The sequence below is a fragment of the Apodemus sylvaticus genome, chromosome 14 (genome assembly GCF_947179515.1).
Source record: "Apodemus sylvaticus chromosome 14, mApoSyl1.1, whole genome shotgun sequence".
Lineage (NCBI taxonomy): Eukaryota > Metazoa > Chordata > Mammalia > Rodentia > Muridae > Apodemus > Apodemus sylvaticus.
In genome coordinates, this window is record NC_067485.1 from 46,265,334 (window position 1) to 46,290,499 (window position 25,166).

At 43.4% G+C, this 25,166-nt stretch overlaps 1 protein-coding gene across 2 annotated transcripts in view; it reads right to left on the reverse strand.

The window, feature by feature from the left end:
- Positions 1-25,166, reverse strand: part of Elmo1 (engulfment and cell motility 1) — a 516,925-nt gene that overhangs the window by 228,543 nt on the left and 263,216 nt on the right. For both annotated transcript variants that reach the window (XM_052156292.1, XM_052156291.1), the window contains exon 15: positions 5,370-5,478. In XM_052156292.1, the coding sequence (XP_052012252.1) occupies positions 5,370-5,478 (109 nt within the window). The remainder of the gene's footprint in view (positions 1-5,369; positions 5,479-25,166) is intronic.

Sequence of the window (25,166 nt, forward strand, 5' to 3'; positions counted from 1 at the left end):
CCGGATAAACAATGAAACTCTAGAAGGCAGTGTTCATGACCAGGATAGCCTTCTGTGAATCAAAGTCCTTCTATTAGTTCCCATGGCCTTTATGGTCAGGTCCAAACCCCTCTGAGTGACAAATACTTATGACTTCACACTTGTATCAGGAGCTAGCATCTCCTCCATTAGCTTGTACCCCCAAACCCCTTCTTCAACTACACACAAGGAGAGTTCTCTGAACACTCAGAATTTCCACCTGGTTTCTCCTTGGGATTTTCAGCATCTACTCCCTCCATGCCTCTAGCCAGTCCCACTTGCCTGCACTCTTGGAGTTCTGCTTTTACTTTCTTTGGTCCCACATGTGCTAGCTCTTATGCCTCTCTAGCCCACCCGCTCCGCCCCGCCCATGACTCTCTAGCCCACCTGCTCCGCCCCGCCCATGCCTCTCTAGCCCACCCGCTCCGCCCCACCCATGACTCTCTAGCCCACCTGCTCCGCCCCTGCCCATTCCAAAACCAGAATAACACTGCCTCCTAGAAACATGGGTCGGCTGTCAATGAGACGCCATAGACAGCAATGAGTTTTAACCATGAGCTTGAGGATACAGAAAATATTCTAAGTTCACGGCACAGTGACTAAGATCCGGTACACAGAGAAAGCGCCCCACCGCCTTCTGAGTGGATGGGGTATAGACAGGGTGATACAGGCTCAATAGGAAAGCTATTATTCAATTTGTATCAGAAAACTCATTATTTATTTAGGGAAAATGTTATAAAAACAACACAACTATCTCTTTATTTCTCTCTACTTGGGAGCTAATAGCTTCCCAAGGACTCAGCTCCGCAGCAATCATATGGGTTTACTTGTATTCTTCCTTCTGTGAGAAGGGGGCACCACCCCTTCCAGCCACCTACAAAATCTCCAAGCAAATAAACACCTCTCCTATCTTGAAGACTTTACTCCTCTTCTCCGCTCAGTTTTATTCTTTTCTTTGGATTGACAGACAAATATACAACCCTGACTCTGGCTGCATGTCACCATATCCAGCTTTGGAAGAATTCTTTGTGACTTCTAAAGCTTAAACCAAGGGAAACATATGTCTTCCTCTAAAAAGAGCCCCATGGAGAAGACAGGTTGAAAAGAATGCAGTTGTACTTTTCTGTCACGGAGGTAGCACATCCTAAACCCATCAGAAACCCAAATCCAAGGATGCCCCGACTCTACTTACTGATGCAGCGTTTGGGTACAACCTATGCCTAGCTGCCCATATGCTTGGAATGGGCTTGGTTTTTACGTAGCCTATAGGAATGAACACAGTGTAAATGGTGCATAAAAAGCCAGTGTTGTATTGGACAACAATGAGGAGGTGAAAACTTGGTGCATGTTCGGTACGGACAAAATTTATTTTCCAAATAGTTTAAATCCAGAGATGGATGGTTCTGTGGACCCCAATTCCACATAGAAGGAGGACTGACTGTTGTAAGTTTGAACAGTATGTAGAATGAGGAAACAAAGTCATTGCACCAGCTCCCATTAAAGTAGAAACACCATCCCCCTGCCCCCTCCCATTTAATCTTCAGTTTGTTTACAGAAAGTAAGACTGGGCCGCTTGTAAATTAAAAAACAAAAAAGAATCCTACTGCTGTTTCAACTAAGGCAATGCTCATTATTTCATTTAAGCCCCAACAACTGCAGAACATGTATTATGTTTATAATAGGGGACCTATCTATATTATGTACATAGATAGCGGAGAATCATGCTGAGAAACCCAACAAGTGGCTGAGCTGGCCTCTAGGTTGGGTCCTTCATTCCTCCATCAGACCTCCAAATGCCACCATTCTCTTTGCCTAACGCTCTCTGCACTCCCCTGGACATCCTGAGTGCAAGCTCAGTGAGTGACTCCACGAAATGTCATCAGAGGACCTCCCTTCATTAATAAACATAGATATTATTGATTTTTAGTGCTACAGACTTCAGTTAAATAACCTTGATAAAGTGTTCTGAAAATAGAAATAGATGTTATTTTAAGCCATACCATTAGAGATAATATTTGCCTCTTGACATCCCAATAACTAGGAAGCAGAATAGTATGTGTGTATACTTAAGCAACCTAAAAATATGTTCACACATATTTGGTATCTGTAATTTAATGTTTGCTTTAGATACCAAATTATAATTGGCACTTCCAAACTAAATTTCCTAGAGAGACCTAAAATTAAAATCAAAGGAGAAATAATTTCTAGAAAATTAAATCTTTCTACTTATAACCATCCTTTCGCTTCCTCTGGTTAGATTTTTGACTGGGCACTTCTTTGGTCTCAGCATTTGCTAACAGTGAAACTGACCAAGATTTTCAAGGTCAATTATTCACACAAATCTGAGAAGGATTCAGAACTGTGAACTTAGAAGTGAGAAGGGGGAAAAGGCAAATAAACCAAGAGAAGATGAATTTGCACGTGAAACTAATTTGCCCTAGAAGAAGAAAAATAGGCGTCTCCTTCAGTATAGGAGTGCATTCAAATGTGTTTTTCATATTAGTAACGTATTTAATATGGCACTGGGCAAAAGGCAATCCATTTTTTAAAAAGCAATTTTCCTCTTACCATGGGGTATTTTATCATTTGATGTCCAGCATTCAATCAGACTGCAGCCGCCCTTTTATATTTTATGAGCAGAAAACAAGTCATTTGGGCATGTTGCACTTCAGAGAAGTGGAAATACTTTGCAAGCCTTGAAAGATGCCCAGAATGGCCCTTGCAGGTGATGGTCAGCAGAAGGTCAGATTGGAAGTTAAATATGAAACTATCAAAATATTAGAAACACTGCTCGGTATCACAAAGAGGCATTTTCTTTAAAACATAATAAATTTAAAAATCACAGGTAATCAGTCCATCCTGGCCCATCTTTTTACTTTCTGAGGTTTAAGAAAATTCCAGAAGTTCCTGTGGTGGGACACGTTACCTGCTTCACCTACACTTACAGTATGCAACACATTATAAAAGTTCAATGGATTTTTACTGAGTGAATGGATATAAATCCTTATCTTAGGCAAAAGAATGGTTCCACTACTTGGCCAGTCAAGCCCAGCCTTGGTGCAGAGGCAACTCCAGCACCTGCTGTGTGAGCTGTGCAGAACACCAAGGGTGTTTCTTCATTAGAAGATGGGACACAGAAGAGCAGCTGCACCACAGTGCCAGGTCCATGGACTAGATGCTTTCATCTTTCCCCCATTATCTCAGTCCCAGGACAGGGATACCATCATTATCCCAAATGCAGTGGCAAGACCTCAAAGAGCTATCAGAGCAAATCTACATTGCCAAAAGCTAGAACCTTCGACCTCTTCCAAATCAACCTCTGCTACACAGAGTAGAGACTAGATAGCTGTGACTTCAGACTCCTGTCACCTCCGTTCCTTTCCTTTACCAAGATGGCTGTAGTGACCCAAGGACCATCTGAGATCAGCCTCACAGTTACCCCACCCACAACCCACTCTAAAATCCAACCACACCTCCCTTGATAGCCCCTTCAAGTTGAGTATTTTGCCCTAACAGGCTCCTGATACATTGATGTTTCTGCACTTTCAGTTACCAAGTAAAGACACCACTCAGATCTTTACCCCAAATGCTCCCATTATAGGGACCAGGAACGGCTAGAAGAGCCATTTCCTCTGGTAATTACCCATAGACACCACGGTACCAGAGAGAATGTAGCATTTCTGTATTGCCAACATCTCTTTCCCTGCCACTGTGCTCATTTTTGGGAAGACTATGACATCAGAGCAAGGGAGAAGAGCAGAAAGCTGTGTGCAGAACATCACAGCACAAGTGTGCTCTCTGGTTCCCTCAAGATGAGATCAAAATGCCATCGTATGGTATTGGGAAGATGGAAAGGACGGATGAAAAGGGGGCAATGGAGCTCAGTAACTTGAACACAGAAATCCCCCTGTCTCTACAGTTTCCAGAAATGGAGAGATTCAGATATCCTTGCAAGTAAATGACTTTAAACAGTTCCCTCCATGAAACTGAGATAAATACAAAATTGTTATCAGATTGAGAGAGTACATGGGAGTTGTTTGATTAGGATTTACATACTCAGGGCGAACAAACAGTAGCCAATACCCAAGACAACAAGCTCCATTAGGGAAGTAAAAGACAACTCACATCAGGGATCCCTATGAGCAGAAATCTCAACACTCAGTGAAGAGCAAAATTAACAGACTCCCCTTGGTGTGCTGCCCCAGTCCTAATGAAACTCTGCAGTGTTGAGGCCTCACAGGCAATGACCTTCCTCATCGGGTCCATGCCAAGGATGGATTTTTTTACACAACTGGCAGTGGTTCAAAGATGCTTGGCTCCTGAGTGGTCCAACAGCTCAATTTAGTAGGTTTTTCCTTATTCCTAAATGTTCTCATTTTCTCAACAGTACCTGTAGTTTTCTCCACAATGTAAACAAAACATAATTCCCTTTCCAATTAATCATCAAGTCCCTTCCCATTAATCACTCTATACCATTATTTTAAGTTCTCAAAACAGGTGGTCACATTATCTGTGCTTTTCACCACATGATAGAACCACATGCCATCCCTAGCATTTTCCTGATATAAACCGTCTTCGCTGGCACTTGTGCTACTAAGCTTAACAGGAAGGACTTATATGTGTGTGCCAGTTCCATAGATGGTAGAAGAACGGAGAATCAGCTGCGTTAAGGAGACTTGACATTGGCAAGGACAATGGAAGAAGATTAAGTCATATCCGCCTTCATGCTAAAGCTAGGTTGTACCAATGAACAAACACGCAGGGACATCATTATCTCTTTTTCTGGGTGTCCTCTCATAAATTTCATAATGTGAGTATGAAAAAGAGCCCAGAGCATATCTCTGGCCAATTTTTCATTTTCAGCTACTCGTTTCCTTCAATAATTCTTTATAGAGTAAATATTCTCCACAACCGAAACACTGGTAGCAAGGGAATTTCATTAAAGTATTCAATTTTTCTTTATAGAGAAAAATTGTTTTGAAGGAAAGTAAAGGAAATGGTCTATAAGAAGACCAGAAACTAGAATAAAGGAGAAACCCACATATCTTTTACCTAATCGACAGTGAGTCAAATGTAATATGTGCTCATTTTTATAGTATTGGAGGCTGCCACAGTACCTGCCAAGTTCTCTATTCCCACAGCCTTTAGTGTTTCTATACACAGCAGATATGTAGAAACACGCACACACATACACACACACACACATAGGAAACCTGATCCAGAGAATGGACCATAATGGAGGGATGTGAAGGTGTCAGTGCTCTGGATTCGACACAGAGGTGGGGGCTCAGCCTTGGAAGCTGAGGGTCTGCTGAACTCTATATCCACGAGGCACAGACACGCATACTCACGCAGCTCTCCCACTTTCAGGATCTCACACAGCATCTTGGTCAGTTCTATGCTGCTGCGGCCGAAGGGGCACTCGTGCTTATCTTCTCGGCTGCTGTTCTCAAGCACGATCTGTGGAGAGAAGAGGGATCGGTCAGAAAAGCAGCTGTGACCAGACGCATAAGGCTCTAGGCTCACTCCGAGAAAGAACTAAGGTGATCACCCGGGCCCTGGGTCATCCTCCAGCTATGACTGTTGGGGCTAGCACTAAATAGAACACAGAGAATATAGCACCCGAGACTTGGATAATTTTCAAGCCTCCCACATCTCCCTGGCCTTCAGGAAGATGTTTTGCTTGGCTTGCTGGTTTTCATCTGCACACAGGGGCCTGTGAAGCATTTTTAAAGAAAAAACGATAGATTTACTATTTAAGTGACAGGACCTCATCCTTGTTTCCCAGACTGTCTCTCATGCTCAGGAACATCAACTGTGTGTGTGCAACCTCAACACTTGCATGACTTGTTTCTTGCTAAAGGTTCCTTGTTTTCCCATGATCCCACTGAACCATGCCTGGGGACCACACATCAACGAGGCCAACTGGAGTGCTTCACTGAGACTTCCTCAACCAAATGACTGGTTTGCTCATCTTGCCAACTTCAGTAGAATATAAACCACCTCAGTTCAGGGGTACACAACTCTGGGTTTGTTGGCAAAGGCATTTCCAGAAATGATTACACCACAATGTTCTGACCTATTCGGTGTAGATTTGATGAAGCCACAAAAGTACTTTAGAGGTGTTGAATTGTGGAGGTGGGGCCTATCTAGCTAGATGAAGTAGGTTCCTGGGGGTGTAGTGGTGGATGATATTTTCCCCTGAATGCTGTTTTTTCTCCTCTCCATGTCCACTATGATGTGATCCACTTCATTCTGTCATGCCCTCTGACTCCATGCTAGTCATGACCTGTGCAGTCATGAATGAGAATAAGAAGCCATCTTTCCCTCAGTTCTTTCAGTCAGACTATGTCACAGTGAAAAGAACTGTAACCAATGGACTAGGAAAAACAGACCTACCTGTGCTGGCAGCATGCACGGGCTATGGCATTACATGGATGCTGGTGACAGAAAATAAGCACAGGGGGAGCATCTATGAGCCCCAGGTCTCCTATTCTTCACTAGAGGATTCTTCCCTGTAAAAGTTTGCCCTCTCAGTCTATCTTCTGAAAATTCGGCTTTTCATAAGAAATTCTCTTGCTCCCTATAGCTAGCTCAAAATGATCTCACTACTTAAACCTAAGGGAAACATTTTTCATATAGATAGAACAGAAACAGAACACAACTCTCCAAAATAAATAAAGTCCAAAGTCATATGGCAACGAAGCAATAATCCTTGAGGAGGCTGCTTCCTTTACTCATACACAAAACCACATTGGACATATCTGCACCTATGGCTAAAACTCTTCCCCTGTAAGCCAGACTGCATCCCCTTAGCTGCCCAGCCACTCAGTTGCTGGCCTCCCGGGAGCAATGCTGCTCCGTGCATGCTTCAGTTTCTCCTTTATTATAGTTTGGAGACAGTCTTCTGAGCGTTCCTCAAGACTGTGCTAAAATTTAATCCCCCCTGTAAGGGATTAAGACTGGTGTTTAGGAGATGGGACAATAGTGGGTGATGTGGACCAGATCAGATTGTCATGACTGAATACTGATGGTTTTATAAAGAGGGTAGGGATAATAGACAGGAAGAAGAGGAACAGGTAGACAGACAAAACAGACACCAGAGGGGTGTGTGTGTGTGTGTGTGTGTACAAAAAGTCCGTCACCACATGTGGGTTTGTTGTCCCATAACTATGAACCAAATAAACCTTGTTTCTTATAGAGTTACTCATCCTCAGATATTTGGTTATCATCGCACAAAGCAAACTAATGCACCTCTGTAGACTATGAACTTGTCAGTGGCAAGAATGGTGTTTTACTCACTCAACCAAGCATATTAATTGAGCACCTATTAGCTACCAGGCTAGACTTCTTCAAGTGAGGAACAAGGAACATAAGGGCCCTGACTTCATAGTGCATTTATTTTGAAGAGAAAGATGAAAGGCTAATATGCAGTTACAATCCACCATGCACACTACAAAGAAAGAAAGCCTGTGTCAGAAGGTCAAGGATGCTTCCTTGGTTGTTGAGAGTCAGTGGAAGATCAAGAACCTGCTGGGCCTGGATCCATGAGCAGGAAAACAGGCCAGGTAAAGGAATCCAGGTCACACCCCCTTGGGGAAAGGGTCAGAAGCCAACACATTGTCTAGTCTACAGAGTGGAGAGGCCTGGACCTGGAGGGCACCATCTGGAGCCCAAAACCCAAGAAGGCTGTGGGTGCTGAGTGGCCATGGACACCCAGATGTCAGGAGAGGAGCAAGCAAGAGAATGAAGGGGACAAGGCAGGGCACTTAGGACAGAGGTCAAGGAAGACAAGGGCTGAGTTATCTGCACACAAGGCCACTGCCGAGTGCAGTGATCCGGACCCTCAGGGTAGTGGTCCTTCCAGACAGGGTCATCTCCCCAGTCCTTGAGGCCTAGCTCCCTGGCCAGGGTATGCTGTGAGCTGTCTCCTGAGACCTCATGCCCACCTCCCCTACCCCGCTTCCTTTAACAGACTTCATTCTGGTTCAAAGCAAGAATTTTAGTTTGGAAAAGCAGGCAGGTAGAACAAATGTACTCCCCATCGATCAGGAAAAAAAAATCTTATTTCTCCTTTTAAAAAATTGTATCTGAGATGCCAGATCAGGGAGAAGTGTGACTCTCCTGGTAATGAGAAAACAAACTGAAGAAAACAGCAAGAAGACGGGACATAAAGCAAAGGCAGAGACAGGTAGCTCACATCTCGCTCCGGGCTCCCAGGGAGCACATTCCCCTGTATTTCACATTAACATTCTATTAACATTTCATGAATGCATCAATATTTAATGAGGATGTGATCCGCATACACTAGGTAGAATTACTGCAGCCAATAAATGTTCAGGAAACATTTCCAAGACGCAGTTTATTAGCAGGCACTAAATTAAGTAGTAATTTAAGTAATCAATATGTAAATCGCTTGGAGAAGCCCTTCTCTTTATTTTTAATACTTCATCTATCTTCTCAGATTTACTGGCCCAAAGGAAAACAAACCTTCCTTCCTGATTCTCGTAGTCACGGCAGACACTGTACTTAAAGTTCCCTCTTTAAGTATTAAGGTAAGGGATTTTACAGGAATAATTTAGAAATTATTATTACAACTATTACTAATGAGGTTTTACTACAGTGAGAGATGCTTAAACTGGCAATAGCTTTTGTTTTTTTAAACACACTTATATAACTATATTCAGCGTCAGTATTTTGAAATAAGTCATGTCTACCTGAGCTGTTTAGAAGAGCTCCATTTGAAAGTACCAGTGCATACTTTTTAATCTTTATTTTCTCCTTTACTGTTAAATTATACTCTGAGATGGTGTCTCAGTTAGGGGCCCTGCTGCTGCTGCTGACACAGCACAGAGAGGAAAGGGTTTGTTTTCCTTACTGCAGTTCATCATCACAGGCAGGTATGAGAGGAACTCAAGGGGGGGGGGGGGGCAGAAACCTGGAAGCAGGAGCTGATGAAGAGGCTATGAAGGGATGTTTGCAGCCTAACGGTTTGTTCCTCATGCTTTGCTTCTTAGAGCTGGAAGCCTATCAGCCCACTGCGATCAGTAGGTTGAGCTTTAACCACTGAAGATTTGTCAGCCAGGATGGTGGCACACAACTGTGATCCCAACGCTTGGCAGGCAAAGGAGGAGAAATGTCTGAGTTCAAGGTTAGCCTTAACTACAGAGGAAGTTCCAGCCTAGGCTACACAGAGAAACCCTGTCCCCAAAAAACAACAACAACAACAACAAAAAAGCAAAACCTAAACCTCTGCTTGAGACTTAGGGAGGTTAAGTTGACTTAAATCTAGCCAGCACAGACAGAAGCCAGTATTACAGTCTAAATATTTTTATTTATTTTAGTTTTAATTAGATGAGGGTGGAGATAGCATATGTGCACATCCATACAATGTTTGTGTAGGCCAAGCAGGAGTACTGGATTCCCTAGAGCTGGAATTGAAGGACTCTGTGAGGCACCCAGTGTGGATGCTGGGAACAGAGCTCAGGTCCTCTGCCAGAGCGCTCCTAGTGACTGATGAATGAAATCTTAAAATTACTATCACCCATCTTACAATGTGACATACTAAAAGAAGTTTGTTTTACAAAATAAGACTATTGTATACCTGTGTAAACCTGAACTTTATATATTTTGTTGTTTTTACTGCTGTCTTTACCTGTTGTCTATCAACTGATCCCCAACATGTCTATCCACAGGACTAAGGAGGGATATATTGGCTAACATTATCCTCTTAAGATAGTAGGGATAAGGGCTGGAGAGATGGCTCAGCAGTTAAGAGCACTGACTGCTCTCCCAAAGGTCCAGAGTTCAAATCCCAGCAACCACATGGTGGCTCACAGCCATCCATAATGAGATCTGATGCCCTCTTCTGGTGTGTCTAAAGACAGATACAGTGTACTTACATATAACAATAAATAAATCTTAAAAAAAAAAAAAAAGACAGTAGGGATAAAAGGAAGAATTCTCAGATCATAGCTAGCCTCAGTCCAGCCTGGAATTCAATTTTTTAAAGTGTTATCTGGGTATGGTAGTACAAGCTACCTGTAATCCCAGCACTTGGGAGCCCTAGGCAGGAGTATTTTGAGTTCAAAGACTGCCTGGGCTATATAGATAGACACTATCTCAAACAAACATTTTTTTTTCTTTTTTAATCTTGCATTCCCAAACTCTCCTAGCCCCTTGAGAGTCTAACCTGATTTCATACACCTGGCATGGACATCAGTGGACTTAGCCCAGTTAGAACAAGGGAAGCTTTATGGGTTGATTTTTTTTTTTTTCCGTGTCTCAGTAAAGTAAGTTTAGAAACCCCAGTGCCCCTAAAATACACACTTCTCACTAATCTCCATTTTTCCCAAAAGATGAGTATCTGTTCTTCAGGGTACGCAGTCAAAGTTGTTGAGGCATCCCTACACATTTCCATACATCCCACCTCCCTAAGGCATGCTCAGAATACCTCGCTCCTCCAGCTGTTGCAGATGAAGGACCCAATTGACTTGGGCCCGACTAACGGTACTACATGCTTAGTATCTGAGCTGCAGATATCCGACTATCAGGACTGCCCATGCAAGCTTTCTGTTTCCAGAATCTGTTTGCTGACAAAGAGACACTTAGGGTGCTGCCTCTGTTACACACACTTCCACTTCCTTTTGAGATTCTATCCACAGTCCACTCAGTGGTTCTTGGGGCCAGCTCTGGATTAAACACCCTTGTGTGTTAATGTCCATGTCATCATGAAAGGCTTTTCTTCCAGTCTCAATCTTGTTGCTTTAACTCTGAGGTGTGAGGAGGCTCAGTCATGTCCTCATTGTCTTCAAGGGCTACAGATATTCCACAACACCCACTTTATGGGACTGCTGTACCAGAAAAGCCACATTGTGGAAGCAGCGTGCCTGAAACAGGCTTCGCAGAGTCGGGGTTCATTCACGCTCTTGTGTACCCCTCCTTCTGTTTCCTCTGTGGCCCTTGGCCAGCATTCCGTGCAACACTTTGACTAGAAACTAAACTAAAATCATGATTGTAAAGGATTACCTTTCTGGTGACAGGCCTCTGGGGACACATGAACACAAGCCGAAAGCCTTCCTGTGCTTTCAATGTAAAAGGCCCGGAGATCTACTTGTGCTCTTACCAACTTACACTGCAGCGCAGGCCTGGAAGTCCCGTGCTCGATTTAAGCAGAACCCACCCCAGAGATACAAGTAGCTAGAACAAAGCTGAGCAAGGGGCCCCAGAGCAACCCCCCCATGATGCCCTGTTGACTGCATTGGAATCTTAATCATGTGGCGCCACCATCAAGCATTCACTTGTAGAACACTTGATGACATGAAAATAAAGGGAAAACGCACCTTCTACCTATGTAGGGAAATGTCAGTCTTACCCGATGACAGACCAAGAGGTAAATGGAAATCCTGATTTGTAGCAATCAGCTGTCACACACATCAACACAAGTGTCATTTGCATTAATGACAGTAGACACCCGGAATAATGTTATATCTCCAGTTCCAGGGTCCTACAAGGTCAAAGTGGAAAGCAACTTTGTCTCCTCTTGAAAAGACCTGGCAGTCAGGCAAGAGTCACTTTTCCTCCTGTCTTCAATGACATGATGATTGGTCCTCAGAAAGTCAGTCAAGTACTCAGCAAAGCACCAGGCCACTTCAGGAAGGCAGTACAAGAGGCTAATTGTGATCATGAATCTTAGGCAAGTCCATAGGATCAAACAAACCACCAGAGTCCTACAAGGGTAATTTTTAAGTAGGCTAAACAAGAGCTCTGTAATCAGAGAAAGTATTCCATGCAAGCCAGCATGCCACACTAATTAGAATCAAGGGCTACCAGCCCACTAGACTCACATGTCCACCAGATCTGCAGGTGAGAGAGTATGGCTCCAGAGAAAATACACCTAAAAGAAAGAAGCCTTAGGAATGTAGTCAAGACTGCAGCAAAAGCTAAGGAGAAACCACAGAGCTCACCTCTCAGGCCTTGTTCTAAGAGCTTTCCTGGGATTGCCTTCTTTCATTCACAGGATGCATAACTGAAGTACAACACCATTGTCACGTTACAGATAGGGACACATGCAAAGAGATGTTCAATTTTTCAAGGTCACACAATATAGAAAAAAATAGATCCTGCCAGGCACTTGGGTGGTTTGCCCCAAGAGGACACATTATTTGCTAAGGAGTTCTACTAAAAACCAAAGAGTAAATACTAAGCAACCTTGATCGTGGGAAAGGGCTTAACACACACAGCAAGCACTGTGGCCCTGGATGGGATTGACCCTGGGATAACTTCTGGCACATTCTACTCCTGACATTGTGACGCATCTGTTTTCCTATGTAAAAGTGGGGCCGAAATGTCTCCCACAAAAACTTGTAAAGATTAACGGGACATAAAAATTCAGAAGCAAAGATCTTTATGCCCCAAAGACCACAAATGAGATCGTGGTGTTGTGATGCCGTAATCCTGCAGCAACCACCGAAGCCCTTATTCTGGGTTTGCATTTCTGAAACATCCTTACAGCTCAAGAGCAAGGCGGGTCTCAAAAAGTAACAGTGAGCGAGACACAGCCGCCACTGTCCCACAGGAACTGCTCTATAGCAAGGCAAGGAGCTGGTGGAAGAAACAACATCTGAGTTTGAAGGCTCTCTTCAAATGTTTTTGCATGTCTTTGGAACAGTGGCTCATAAACCAGTGTGTACCAAGATCTGCTGGTTGTCTGATTTAACACGGGTGCTACTTGGTGCCTGTAAGATTTCATGCCGTTGGTCTAGAATAAAACTCCAGAAAATATTCAGGTCAGGAAAGCAAACTGTAAGCTTTCTTACACACTTCAAGGGGAAACGGACTAGTTGAAGAATATTTAAGAGGTTGTTTTAATAATATTTTAGCAATATAGTCCTAAAGACAAAAACAAAACAAAACAAAAACAAAAAAACAAAAAAAAAACAACAACAAAAACTTCCCCAAACAGCAGTTTGCTATTTAAAATTTACAGGCAGCTGAGCAGGGCTGAGAACCCATGGATACAGCCTAAGACATCAGGAGCAGAAATGAAAAAGGTTAGGAACAAACAAGTGAAGAGTGAGTATGACTGACAGCCAGGGCGGAGAATCCCCAGTGCGGCATGCCCGGGATGTTTGGGAGCTCTATCAAGGGCAAGAGAATGCTTCAACTCTGGGAAAAGAGGAAGAGAATTCATGAGAGGTCAGATTGGTGGACAGCAAAAGCAAAAAACATACACAGGGTACTGAGATAAATAACCATCTGGACCAATGAGAAAAATGGAATGAAACCCAGTTAATGAGGTAAAATGCATTTAGAATAAAATTAGGCAGTTGCACATACCAAGGCATAATAAAGGCCATAAATATAAAATGGCAAGGAATCGACTGGGTAATAGTGTAGTAATTAAAGCCTGGAGGTTCATAATAGACCTCGAACTGAACATTAATCAACTAAAAAGAAACGCTCCCTGCACTTTGGTATAATGTGAAAGCCAGACATGTGGAACACATGGAGCAATTACAGCACTCGAGGCTGGCTGTCCTCTGAGAACAAGGTGGAGGGAGGGAGCTCAAGGAACAGCAGGGATAATGGGATATGCGTGTTTGTGTGACCTCTGACCCCAACATCAATGAGGGAAGTCAAGAAGTTGGCCCTCTTGAGCACCTGCAAGCCAGCAGTGGCCAAGCCACTGCTATTCCTCCACTGGAGCACTGGGCTTTGGCACTTCTAGGCCACTGCATGCGTGGCTGCACCCAAGGATGGGCTCAGCTGTGTTGAGCGTCTGCAGGCATCAAGACAGGTTTGCTTCTTTCAAGCAGTGATTTGCTGCCTTGGTTGTGCAGTAGAATCCTCTGGAGGCACATGGAAACACCAATCTCAAAGCCCTATATCCACAACGGTGTTTCACTGACTCTGATGTGGACCTGGGAACCTGTAATCTTGACATGTTCCCATGTGATATGAATGCTGCTGTTTTGGGTCTATGCTTTGGGAATCCTTGACTTAAAGCTATTTCTCATGGGGCTCGGACTTGGACTCAGTAGGAATGCATCTCTGGCTTAGGGTGAATGATGTCTGCAGTTGGAACCTTGCACAACAAAAAGGAGTAAGAAACAAAGTGGTCCACACTTACCCTCTTAAGTTTGTCTCACTAACAATCTTCCTATTTTAAAAGTCATCCAAAGCAAAGAGAATCTATGAAAACACAATACATCTGCTTTTTCTATAACTAATATGGATATCATTAAGGAGAGAAGAGGACTCTTGCTTGGTGACTAGGGAACATGGTAAACTGCAGCAACTCTTCAAGTCCATTTGGAGGCAGTGATAATGTCTTGGATTCAAACAATGATGGTGAGTTTACAAATGTATGAGATGAACCTGAATAGTTTGTTTTCAACCCTGATCAGACACTTTAAGCTCCCAGCATAGAAAATGGCAGTTAGTGTCTGACTGATGGAGGTTCAAAATATATGAATGTTCAGACTGTCTATCAATCTGTCTTCATTTTTGTCATTTCTGCTCAACTCACCTGTAGCCCACACTTGGAAATACCCAGTTTTTAATATATAGTAATCAACTTATTTGAATGAAAATGAAAAAAATGTATATATGCTGACAGTGTGCCTTTTAAGTGTAGTTGGTTTAAGTAAGTGAAATTCACTTAAATATTTGAGAGTAAAAGACACTAAAATGAATGTTTTTTGAAAGACCATATATTTGTTCTGATTCAGCTGTCTATTAATAAAAATTAAAATTATAAAAAATGTCTAATTTTACGGAATATAAATTAATTCTACTTCAAATTTTAAAATGATTACTACAAATCAAATGATTGACTTGCACAGACTCTCATATGTTTCGTTTATTTGGTCCTCACAAGTCTTTGGAATAAGATCCCCTTTCATAGATGAGGAAAACATTCCTTAGAACACGCTACCTGAAGTTCAGGAGTGACCAGAAGGGCACGTCGGTGGCAGTTCAGAAGGCCAAAGGGTGCTTGGGAAATGGGTGCTTGGGGTAGTGAAGGAGACACGTACTTGCTTGACTCTGTTTTTGACAGCTCAAATGTTGAATTCTTTCATAGGTATTCGCTATCCCAGACCCACCATATTTTAGAAGTAGTCTCAGATCACTCAGAGACCTTGTTAAAATGTGGACTTGATTCAGCACTAGGCCCTGTGGCAGGCATGCCTACCAGACACCCATGGGAGACTGATGCTCAACTTCACAGACAACGCTCTGAAATACAAAGCAGCGTTCCCTCAGGCTAGCAGCTGAGTCCCAGATCCACACCCTCCCACTTTCCCACCATTCACAACTCTCTGACCCATTCACAAAAAACATTTAAAAAGAATTTACTTGTTTATTATGTGCACAGCTTTCTGCCTGCATATATGTCTGCAAGACAGAAAAGGGCGCCAGAGCTCATAACAGACGGTTGTCAGCAACCGTGGGATTGCTGCAAATTGAACTTAGGACCTCTATGAGAACAATCAGTGCTCTCAAGCTCTGAGGCATCTCTCCCACCCACCCACAAATGCATTGATAATACAGAACAACTTCCTAGACACACACACACACACACACACACACACACACACACACACACAAAAGGCATGCACGGAGAAAGCAGCACATTGAGGGGCTGGCTGATTTTGAGAATAGAAGAGTAAGACAGGATGGACAGATTTACTTCCCGGCCTTTGCTGTGACATACTTCCCTAGTAGGTTATGTTGCTTACAAGGCAAAGCAGTCCCACTTTCGTAGCAGAGGTGCATGTGAGGTGTGGAGGGCAGACAGGCAGAGCTGCACACAGAGGGGAACCAAGTTCAGTATCAAAGGCGAAGAAAGGTCGCCAGTACCTCTTCTAAGGTATTTCTCTGCCACTCTGAGCCGAGTGAACCACCGTATGCAAGAAAGGCACGTTACAACTGGAAAGGTGGGGACTGGAGGAGGGGCGGCAGCTGAGGCCCTCTGCACACTCTGCACACAGGCAAAGTATTGGTGACTTCAGCGTCACAGTGCAGAACTATGACTTGTTCATTCGATGTGACTGATTACAAATGCCTCTTATGGCCGCCCTCTGAAAACAAAGACGGCACAAGATGGCAGAGTGAGGTTTGTTCTGTCTGCGGTTGCTGTTAGACGAGAGAGTAAGGCTGGTGTGTCCGGTGTCTGACGTCCGATTTCATACTGTCACCAGTGTTAATGCTACAGACCTCTTAAAGCTAGCTACCCTCTAGTGTACTGTCAGAAGCGTGTTCTGACAGAGCTTGCTTCACTAAATGAGACTCTTGTGAGAGACTCAGTAGTGAGATGTGCTTCTAAATTCAGCTCCCCTCTCAAATCCCAGCATCAAGGCTACATTCAGAAATCCACTCTGGCTCAGGAGAGTGGATCCGAGGGCATGGATGGCAGAAGAAACTATTATTAATTCTCTTCCAGACAGACAAGCTAGGCATTTCAGAAACACACTTTGAGCAGAACATGTTTACTGATTATCAGATACAAAGTTATCTACAATAAAAAAGTTCCTGACTAAAACCCAGTTTAAAAGTTCAGCTATAAGCTGTTCAACCAGAAAGACCTGAACTTAAAGAATGTGGAAGGAAATCTTTGTTCTATGAGCTCTAGCTTTTTGAGTGGTCCGTAACCCTTCACATTTTATCCTAGTCAGCAGGAATGAAGCTTCTGATTGGGAACAAGCCTGTCCTCCTCCTGTTCAACAGCACAAGTGAAGGTTACCTTCAGCAACATGACATTATCATCAGGTTGTGGACAGCAAACATTAGCCTTGGCAACAGCCTGCGATGTTTGGAAGTTCCACAGAGGCTTTTTTGGCCAAAAACTCATTCCCAACCCTGGAGGTTTATAAGTGGCAGCAGAAAATACCTACTGGGGCACTGTCTGTCGTTGTGAATTCCTTTTAGGTTCCCCCATATATGTATATATTTTAATATACATACATGCATAGATTTTAATATACATGTATATATTTTAACATACATACATGTATATATTTTAATATACATACATGCATATATTTCTACAGAAGTCGGCTTTCATATGGCTTTTCATCTTACCCTGTACAAGAATTTCTAAGCTTAGGTAATTCTGCTGATGTAAGGATCTTGTTATGGTGGTCCACTCCTATAGGAGCCAGGCTACATATGGACCTCTCCTACAGAAATCACATTAACCCTTCCCCCACTCTTCCTATTAGAAATTAACTCATATGATAATTACTCAATAAATCCTTCCATAACTTCTTCCTCTAAAGCTCTATGGATCTTTATATTTATTTTTGTACAGTATTATCCACTCTTTTCCTAGAGTATTACTTATATTTACTTTTCTAGAGTATTTTGTCTCCAGTTGGGATAAAGGCGTGTGTGTGTGTGTGTGTGTGTGTGTGTGTTGGCTTTCCTGGTGGGATCAGTCTTGACAGGGCCATCTTACCTGTGAATTTCTCATCCAGCCAAATGCTGGATACAGTAGGCATTTTCTAATGCAGTTGCTATACAAATGAGTGGGCAATAGAGAAACCGGCTCTAGCCCTTCTGGGGCTAGCTGGGCATGGAATCAGCAGCCTAGTCATTCACAAGAATCTCAGCCTTACAACTTCCACACGCTCTTCTATAATTTGCCATTTCTATGTGTTCCCTGTATCTTTATTACAGAAAGACAAAGCCACCTTCCTGCCCTCTGCCTTCCGCCGTCCGCCTTTCCCTTTCTGTGGGGTGTGCCTGACCTCCAACCCTGCTCTTCATCACGAGGTGGTCTCCAGGCCCTGTGCTCACTCATTAGTGCACATGTCCACAGACAGAATCCAGGTTCTGGAGGAAAACAGTCCTGAACACCACTGGTGCTGACTGCCTCTGCCTTCTGTGCCCTGAGGTGATGTGCCTGGGTAGGAGAAGAAATGCACAAGCGGACCCTCACTTGGCCAAAGCCTACACTTCAAAGGCCTGTTCATGATATTGTGCTCAACCTCCTTTATGTATTGTGAAGAAATAAATATTTATATAAGGCTAGGATATGTGCAAATGTCCTAGTTGTGAGTTTCTGCAAAACATTTGGCCAGTGTTTGCTATAAATGGTTCCTGTAAATGCAGAGTGGGAAGCAGAAGAAACCATAAGGGTAGTCAGCCTCCACAACAAAGGAGGTGTCCCCAACACCTCCCACCTGCGGCCTCCACATCAGCACCCCACCCACAAAGGACACCTTGGAAATCACAGTGAGGCTGGGGGAATCACAGTCTGTGAAGGGATGCTTGGGCATTGATCCCCAGCAGGCAGTGAAGAACGTGAAACCCACTTGCTTCCTGAAAACAGCCCCATGGGCTTTGCTGCCCCTTCTGACTCACTGGAAAACACTGGGTGCCATGGTTCCTAGTCTGGCTGGAGCTCACCCTGCACCCACCCTGCTTTCCTGGCCTAAAGACTGCCCTTCTGGGTGAAGAGTGGAGGTACTCAAGAAATCCCGAAAGATCTGGGTGAGCAGGGAGATTTTTCCTAATTCCTCCATAAGAATCTCTGACTACCAAACGCGGAAGGGAAGAAAATGCTGCAGGCCAAAGCAATGGATGTCCGTGCCTTTCCCAGGAAGCTATTTGAGCCACTTCAAATGTCCCCAGGAAAGAACCCAGTATCCTCAATCTGCACACCCTTGTTGCCCCGAAGTGCGGGATACTGAGATATTATGGAAAGCAGGTATCTCAGATTCGCTTGTCAATATGTCTTTGCTTTTCTTTTTTCATTTCAGAGTTTCTTTAAAGACTTATCCCATACTGAGGAGGAAGAGAAGGATGAGGAGGACAAAGAGGAGGAGGAGGAAGAAGAAATGGAAGACCACAGTGCCCGCTGTGTAACTATTTCTGCAGCACTGGATATGGGATTTGGTGTTTCCAACAGGCTTGTGGGCAGGACCTGTTCCTGGCCACCATTCCTCACAGGCGCACCTCACCAGAGCCTAATAACAGCACTCTTCCAGAGCAGTCACATGTCATTTAACACCTTGCCACTCAAACCTCAGACACCTGATGGCCTGACCTGCACAAGGTCCTGCGGTACCGGAGCATCACCATTCAAAAATTCAAAGGGCAGCCAGGCCACTTTCTTGTGGTTGGTAATAGCAAATTTACAGACAGATGCTCTGAGGGTTAATCATGCTGCTCTGCTTGACCAGAATCAACTAATCCACTGGGCACAACTGTGTGGGCTTTTCCAAAGTTAGCTCAAGTGGAAATAGCTATCCTAAATGAACACAGCATCCGCCAGTGGTATTCTAGATAAACAGTCCAAGGGATACAATTGATTTCTGCCCCCCCTTTTTTTTCCGCTTTTGTGCCTCACTGGCAGGTTCATCTACTCCATTTGTCGATGCTTCTGCTGCTTCACTCTTCCCCTGGTGAGAGCTCAGCTTCTCTGGGCTTCACATGTGGACTGCAGATCAGCAGTTCTCTAGGGTTCTCCTGACCCTCAGCCCCAACTAGGGGCATCCAGCTTACTCTGCAACATACAAGTTCTCCTCCTCTCTACAGTAAAACAGCCATGGCTGACCACACAGACATACTGTGTAAGTCCCCTGAACAACCCACTTGCTCTGCGTGTCTGTTCTGTCAGGTCTCCTCTAGAGAATCCTGACTAATACAGGCATAAGTGGCAAACACCAGAGCCTTGGGTTTTAAGGACCCTTGCTACAGTAGAGCAAACAATAAAATAGCTAAGCTGAATTTAGTTACTAGAACCATAACACCTGCGACTAAATCTGTTTGAATATGTTTTTAAAATATATGAAAATACTGTCCATGATTTTCTAAATTTTGGAATCTTGAGTTGTATCAATGCAAGACAAATGTCTGATAAAAAAATTAATGTCAATGTAAAGATAAAATTACCTGGCAATGTCACACACACATTCTGGGTATAATAGGTCAATCTCACAGTTTCTAAGTTAGGAGAGCTATTTTTAACTAATATAATGGGATTTGGGGAAACATTACCTCCTACATTTTATAACACCAATAACAGAGTGACTTTGAATTTGGCAGGTAGGTTGCTGATACTGGCTTGCCCAGTATTACATGGTCATATGAATACAATTAAAAATTGAAAGTCAGCAATGAGTCACCCAAGTATGAGCTCCAACAGATCTGGGCAAGACCATCTTGCAGCAAACCAATAGAGCTCTCTCTTTTGTTCCCATGCTAAGACAGACACAGGCTAGGGCAGCTGCAGCCTAGTAGGGTATCCAGATAGAAACCCATTTTCACACCTTCCTTCCTGGTGGTAGGTATGGCACCAGAACTTTCTGGGAGGGCCCTGCTACTGATTTGGTTCAGGTGCTCATTTGTAAATAAGTGCTAAATTCACTGCTCTAGAATGTAATGGTGACACTAGCAGCTGAGATGTCTGCAGTCAGAGGGGGCTTCCAGGTTCATGAGGGCCACCAGGAAATAAGAGGAGCAATCAATACCGAGAATGGATGTGCGCGTTGCGGGTGGTGGGCATTAGACATGTAGAGAAACAAAGGAGAAGGAATGAATAGAAAACAAAGGGATGGATGTCTATAGGATTCTTTAAAAGCAGAGGAGATAGGGGAGTAAGCTTCATGTCTAAGCTGGGGACAGATGGACAAGACAGAAGAACGTCCACAGGGCCCAGTCAGTGGAATAGTCAAGGTCAGCAAGGATACTATAGAGTGAACTATGCCTCTCCATTCTTATCTAAAAGCCCTAGCACTCTGTCTCAGTAGTGACTACGTTTGGAGCCAAGACCAACAAACAAGCAACTGGGGAGAGGGGGGATGAGAGCATCAGGGTGGGGTGTTAGTCCTGCTGTTCTTACAGTTATGACACTGGGAGGACTGTTGCAAAGTGTTAACAAGGCAACAAGGCACAAGAGGGCAGCTATCTATACCCCAGTGAAAAGAAACTCAAGGGAAACTAACCCTGCCGACGCCTTGATCCTACACCTCCGACCTTCCTAGTTGTCTGTTGTGTAAGTCACCACCCAGTCTGTGATTATTTAGTTGCCTGAGTGCCACATGACCAGCACAATATGAGTGGCTGGAGTTGAGTGGGACAGAAGTAGGAAGGCAGAGCCATGGGATGTAATTATGTAGCAAATGTCTCAGACTCCAGACAGTTCACTCTTGAAGGGAGGAGGGAAGAAGACTCAGGAGTGACCAAAACTGACCAGTCTGGGGAAGCTGAAACCGTCTAGCTGCCCAGAGCTAGGTCCAGCACAGCAGCTACCATGGGTCATGAGCCATGCAGGGAGAAGCTTTTAAGTGATGCAGTTACTTTTGAGTCATCCACATTCTCGTAGATTGCACATCACCCCTACTCCTGTAAATAACACCAAGCTCACTCGATCAGCACATCCAACTTTAGCAGAATCTATGCTATTGTCTGTTACATACATTGGATGTGTGGACATATGTGTTATTCCCTAGGAAAAGCACACAGAAGATGTAGATGAGCTACAGCAAATGCTCTAGATTGTTTAGACGGGAACTACAAGGGTTGTCAGTGTGGGAGGAACAGGCTTTGGCCAGCCTGGACCTCACTGTCTTAACAGTGTGGTTAACATATTAAGAACAGACAAGAGGGGGAAAGCTGGAGGCAGGTAGATCTAAGTAGTGAGTTGTTATAAGACTATAGGAAAGGGAGCTGATGTAATGCATTATTTCAGCAATGGGTGGGAGGGATGAGTGTGCAAATGTAGACTGTGACCATTTTCTGAGGGCAGAGGCAATAGGCCTTGCTGCTGGACATTCAGATAGCCGTCCTCACTGCAACGAGAGCAACCTTGAAACATTCACATATTCAAGTCACTGGGAAGACACGGTAAAGCAAAGCATATTCACTCCCACGAGACAAGTCCCAAAGAGGTTTAGCTAAGCCAAAATTCTGCAGGAGGAACAACTTCTAAACTTACACCTTAGGGAAAAAAATGAAGAAAAATTAAGGCCCAAAGAAAGTAAAAGAAAGGAATAAAAGCTGGAGTAGAAATCTGTGAAATTGAAAAGACACAATAGAGAAATAGCAAGGAAATCAAAAGTTGACTCTTTGTTACAACCAAAAAACAGTTACCACATACTAATTAGCCTAAGGAAATAGAGACAAAACAAATCACTCTTTCACTTAGAGTGAGAAAACAGAGTCAAGCAGTACTGGGGAATCCCGGACCTGAAAACAGAATCTCACAGACAACTCTATGCTCACATAGTTGAAGGTTTACAAGACAGGACTAATCCCCTCAATGGCACAATGTATCAAAACAGATCATTTGAGTACTTCCAGGTCTATTAATGGAATTGGATCAATATAATTAATAGCCTCCATAACCAGAAAGGATCAGGCACAGGTGATATCACTGGTGGGTTTTATCCAATAGGTAGGGAATGATATGAACTGATTCCCTACAATTTATTCCCGGAGGACAGAAGCAAAGGACCCCTCCTAAACTCTACCATGAGGCCAGATTACCCTGAAACCAAAACTGAAGGTGTAACAACGGAGGACATCAGACCAATAATTCTTTTAACGTAGATGCAAATTTTTTCCACGAACATCCATCACAGAGAACTATGAATGAATCATATTTGTCAATGAGCAAAACGAGTAAACCAAACTGTGTTATACAGATCCACTGAACATTACTTCAGAGAAACAAAAGGGAGCATCCTTGTTACAGATAGCCTGAACTCTTTAGAGAATTGTGCCCAGTGTAGAGTTCATGACTCTATCTTCATGGCATTCTTTAAAAATGACAAAATCAGAGAAATGGGGGACATGCTGGTGATTGCCATGGTAAAGGATGGGATTGTGGTGGGGAAGAAGTGGGGGGTTACAACCATATAACATGAAGCAGGAAAAGTCCACCACTCCTGACTTTTGTGGTCATGTCAATTGTATGCAAAGTACTTATTATGCAATGTATAGTACAATGACAGGCTATCAATAAAGTATCTATAAAATATTAAGTAGAATCTGTGAATAAAAAGAATTACACATCACAATGAATTGAAAATCAATTGACATAACACACAGTATTAACAAGTTCAAGATATATTAATACCAATAAATTAAAAACACTGAACATCAAACAGTACCCGTTCATGCCAAAATAATCTTAAAATTAAAAATGGAAGGAAATCTTATCAATCAGGTAAAGAACATCTATAAGAAAATAACAGCAGATAACATACTTAAAAGTGAGACACCCGTTACTTTCTCTTTAAAATTAGATGCAATGATATTCCCCCACCACTCCTATTTAGTATTTACTGGTAGTCCTAGGTAATAAAATAAGGTAATAAAAAGAAAATTGCTACAGATTAGAAAGCAACAAACAATTCTGCTGTATTTGTTCACAGAAGACGTGATTTCTCAATGCACAACTCCCTGCAAAGCTAAGCAAGGCAACAGGATAGTAATTCTTCTCCAGGCCTGAAACTGCCCTTAAAGCAAAGGCCATCGGTGGGAAATAAGCAAAAAGCCATGAAGGCGGGAAACCTTCTATCTCTCTATAAGCCCTTTCCCTCCCCCAGGCATAGGCAGGGGTGCGTTGTTACATTCTGAGCTCCCGCACTGCAACTACAATACAGGGTAGCAATGGGTTCCACACAGGAGGAAGAAGCTCCCAGGCCAGGTATGCAGACAGAACCCAAAGGAAGAAGCTTCATGATTTTAGCAGAGAGAAGCGGGGCTTGTCATAAAGCAGAGAGCCAGCAAACATTTAGTCAAATCACCAAATAAGAAAATAGAGAAGAAAAACTGGACTGGACTTGAGGCAGAAAAACCAGGCAAGTACCTGAAAACCAGTAGCTAATGCTGACAGGGCTGTGCGGATGGCGGCCACACATACACCTTCTATTGCTTATAATTCACAGTGGGCCTGTGTTTGTAATGTGCCAACTATAGAGTTCATCATAGGGTGAGATGTTTATTTCAATTAACACATCAACAAACCACACGGTAACGGTATGTAAGCATCATGCCAGTCCTTCCCAGTGTTTTAAAGTTAACAAGAAGAGTGCATAAAACCTAGTAGAAAACACTGAACCTTTATCCCAGGCTGGCCTGTAACCAAGAAAGACCAAAGCAGAGAGTACCCATGTTAGGACAGACCTACTGAGATTTCAGACACTGAGAGGAGGGTGCAGGAAGGCAGGAGGAACAGCAGGTGACAGGTGGCTTACAGGCAATCTATAACACAGCAGCATATCCCTGTGTGTCTGCCCTCCCTCCCCAAAGGACCAGTCCTCTGAAATAAGCCAGGCCCGTGTTTAACAATGATCTCATCCTAAGGACTGAAACATTCCATTCAAATCTTTGGCTTTGGGAGTCAGAATCTGTGCTTTCCAGCTCAATTAGTAAATCTAATCACATGCATTCTCACTCTCAAGGGGTCCTGATTGTTTGGCAGGAACAGCTTGCATATTCACAATCAACAAAATTAATGCTGCTATTTTTAAAGCATGAAAAAAAAAAAAGCTGTACATGAAAACAAGCCGCGGAGCCATGGCCCTTGGTCAAAGAAAGAATGAAAATAAGAGAATAAGAGGCAGGGATAAAAAGTATTTAGATGAATTATTAGACAAAGAGTCGTTTTTTAAAGGCCCTGCAAGGCTGTGCTGCGGGGTCCTTGCTATTCTGAGCTGAATCTTTGCTCCACATCACCTAGAAGGAAAGTGTCACTCAAGTAAAAAAGGTTCCTTTACATGAAACTGTGTGTTTAACTGGCAACATATAATTTTATTTAAAAAAAAAATTAGGAGCAATTGCTGCTGAAGCTGCTTTGGGGACAAGGGGAGGGGAAGATCTGTCAGTGCCATGGGAACAAAAAAAAATGATGTTCCAGCAAGCTGTATGCCAACCGCTTGCTTCATAGTTAAGTTTAATTACACATTACACACTGTCCTGTAATTATGCCACTTGGAAAACTGCCAACTTCCCCTCTGAAATGTGAAAAGTTCCTTAGTTTACTTTGAAGAGTCAGCATTGCCTCCGCCAGCACCCGCCTTAGTACACACGCACTGGGAGAGCCTGCTTCCTTCCAGGCTGAGCTGCTGGACAGCACCTTGGAGTCACCAGGGCACTGCTGGTGCACACAGCTCCCAGCACTCACACTGGAA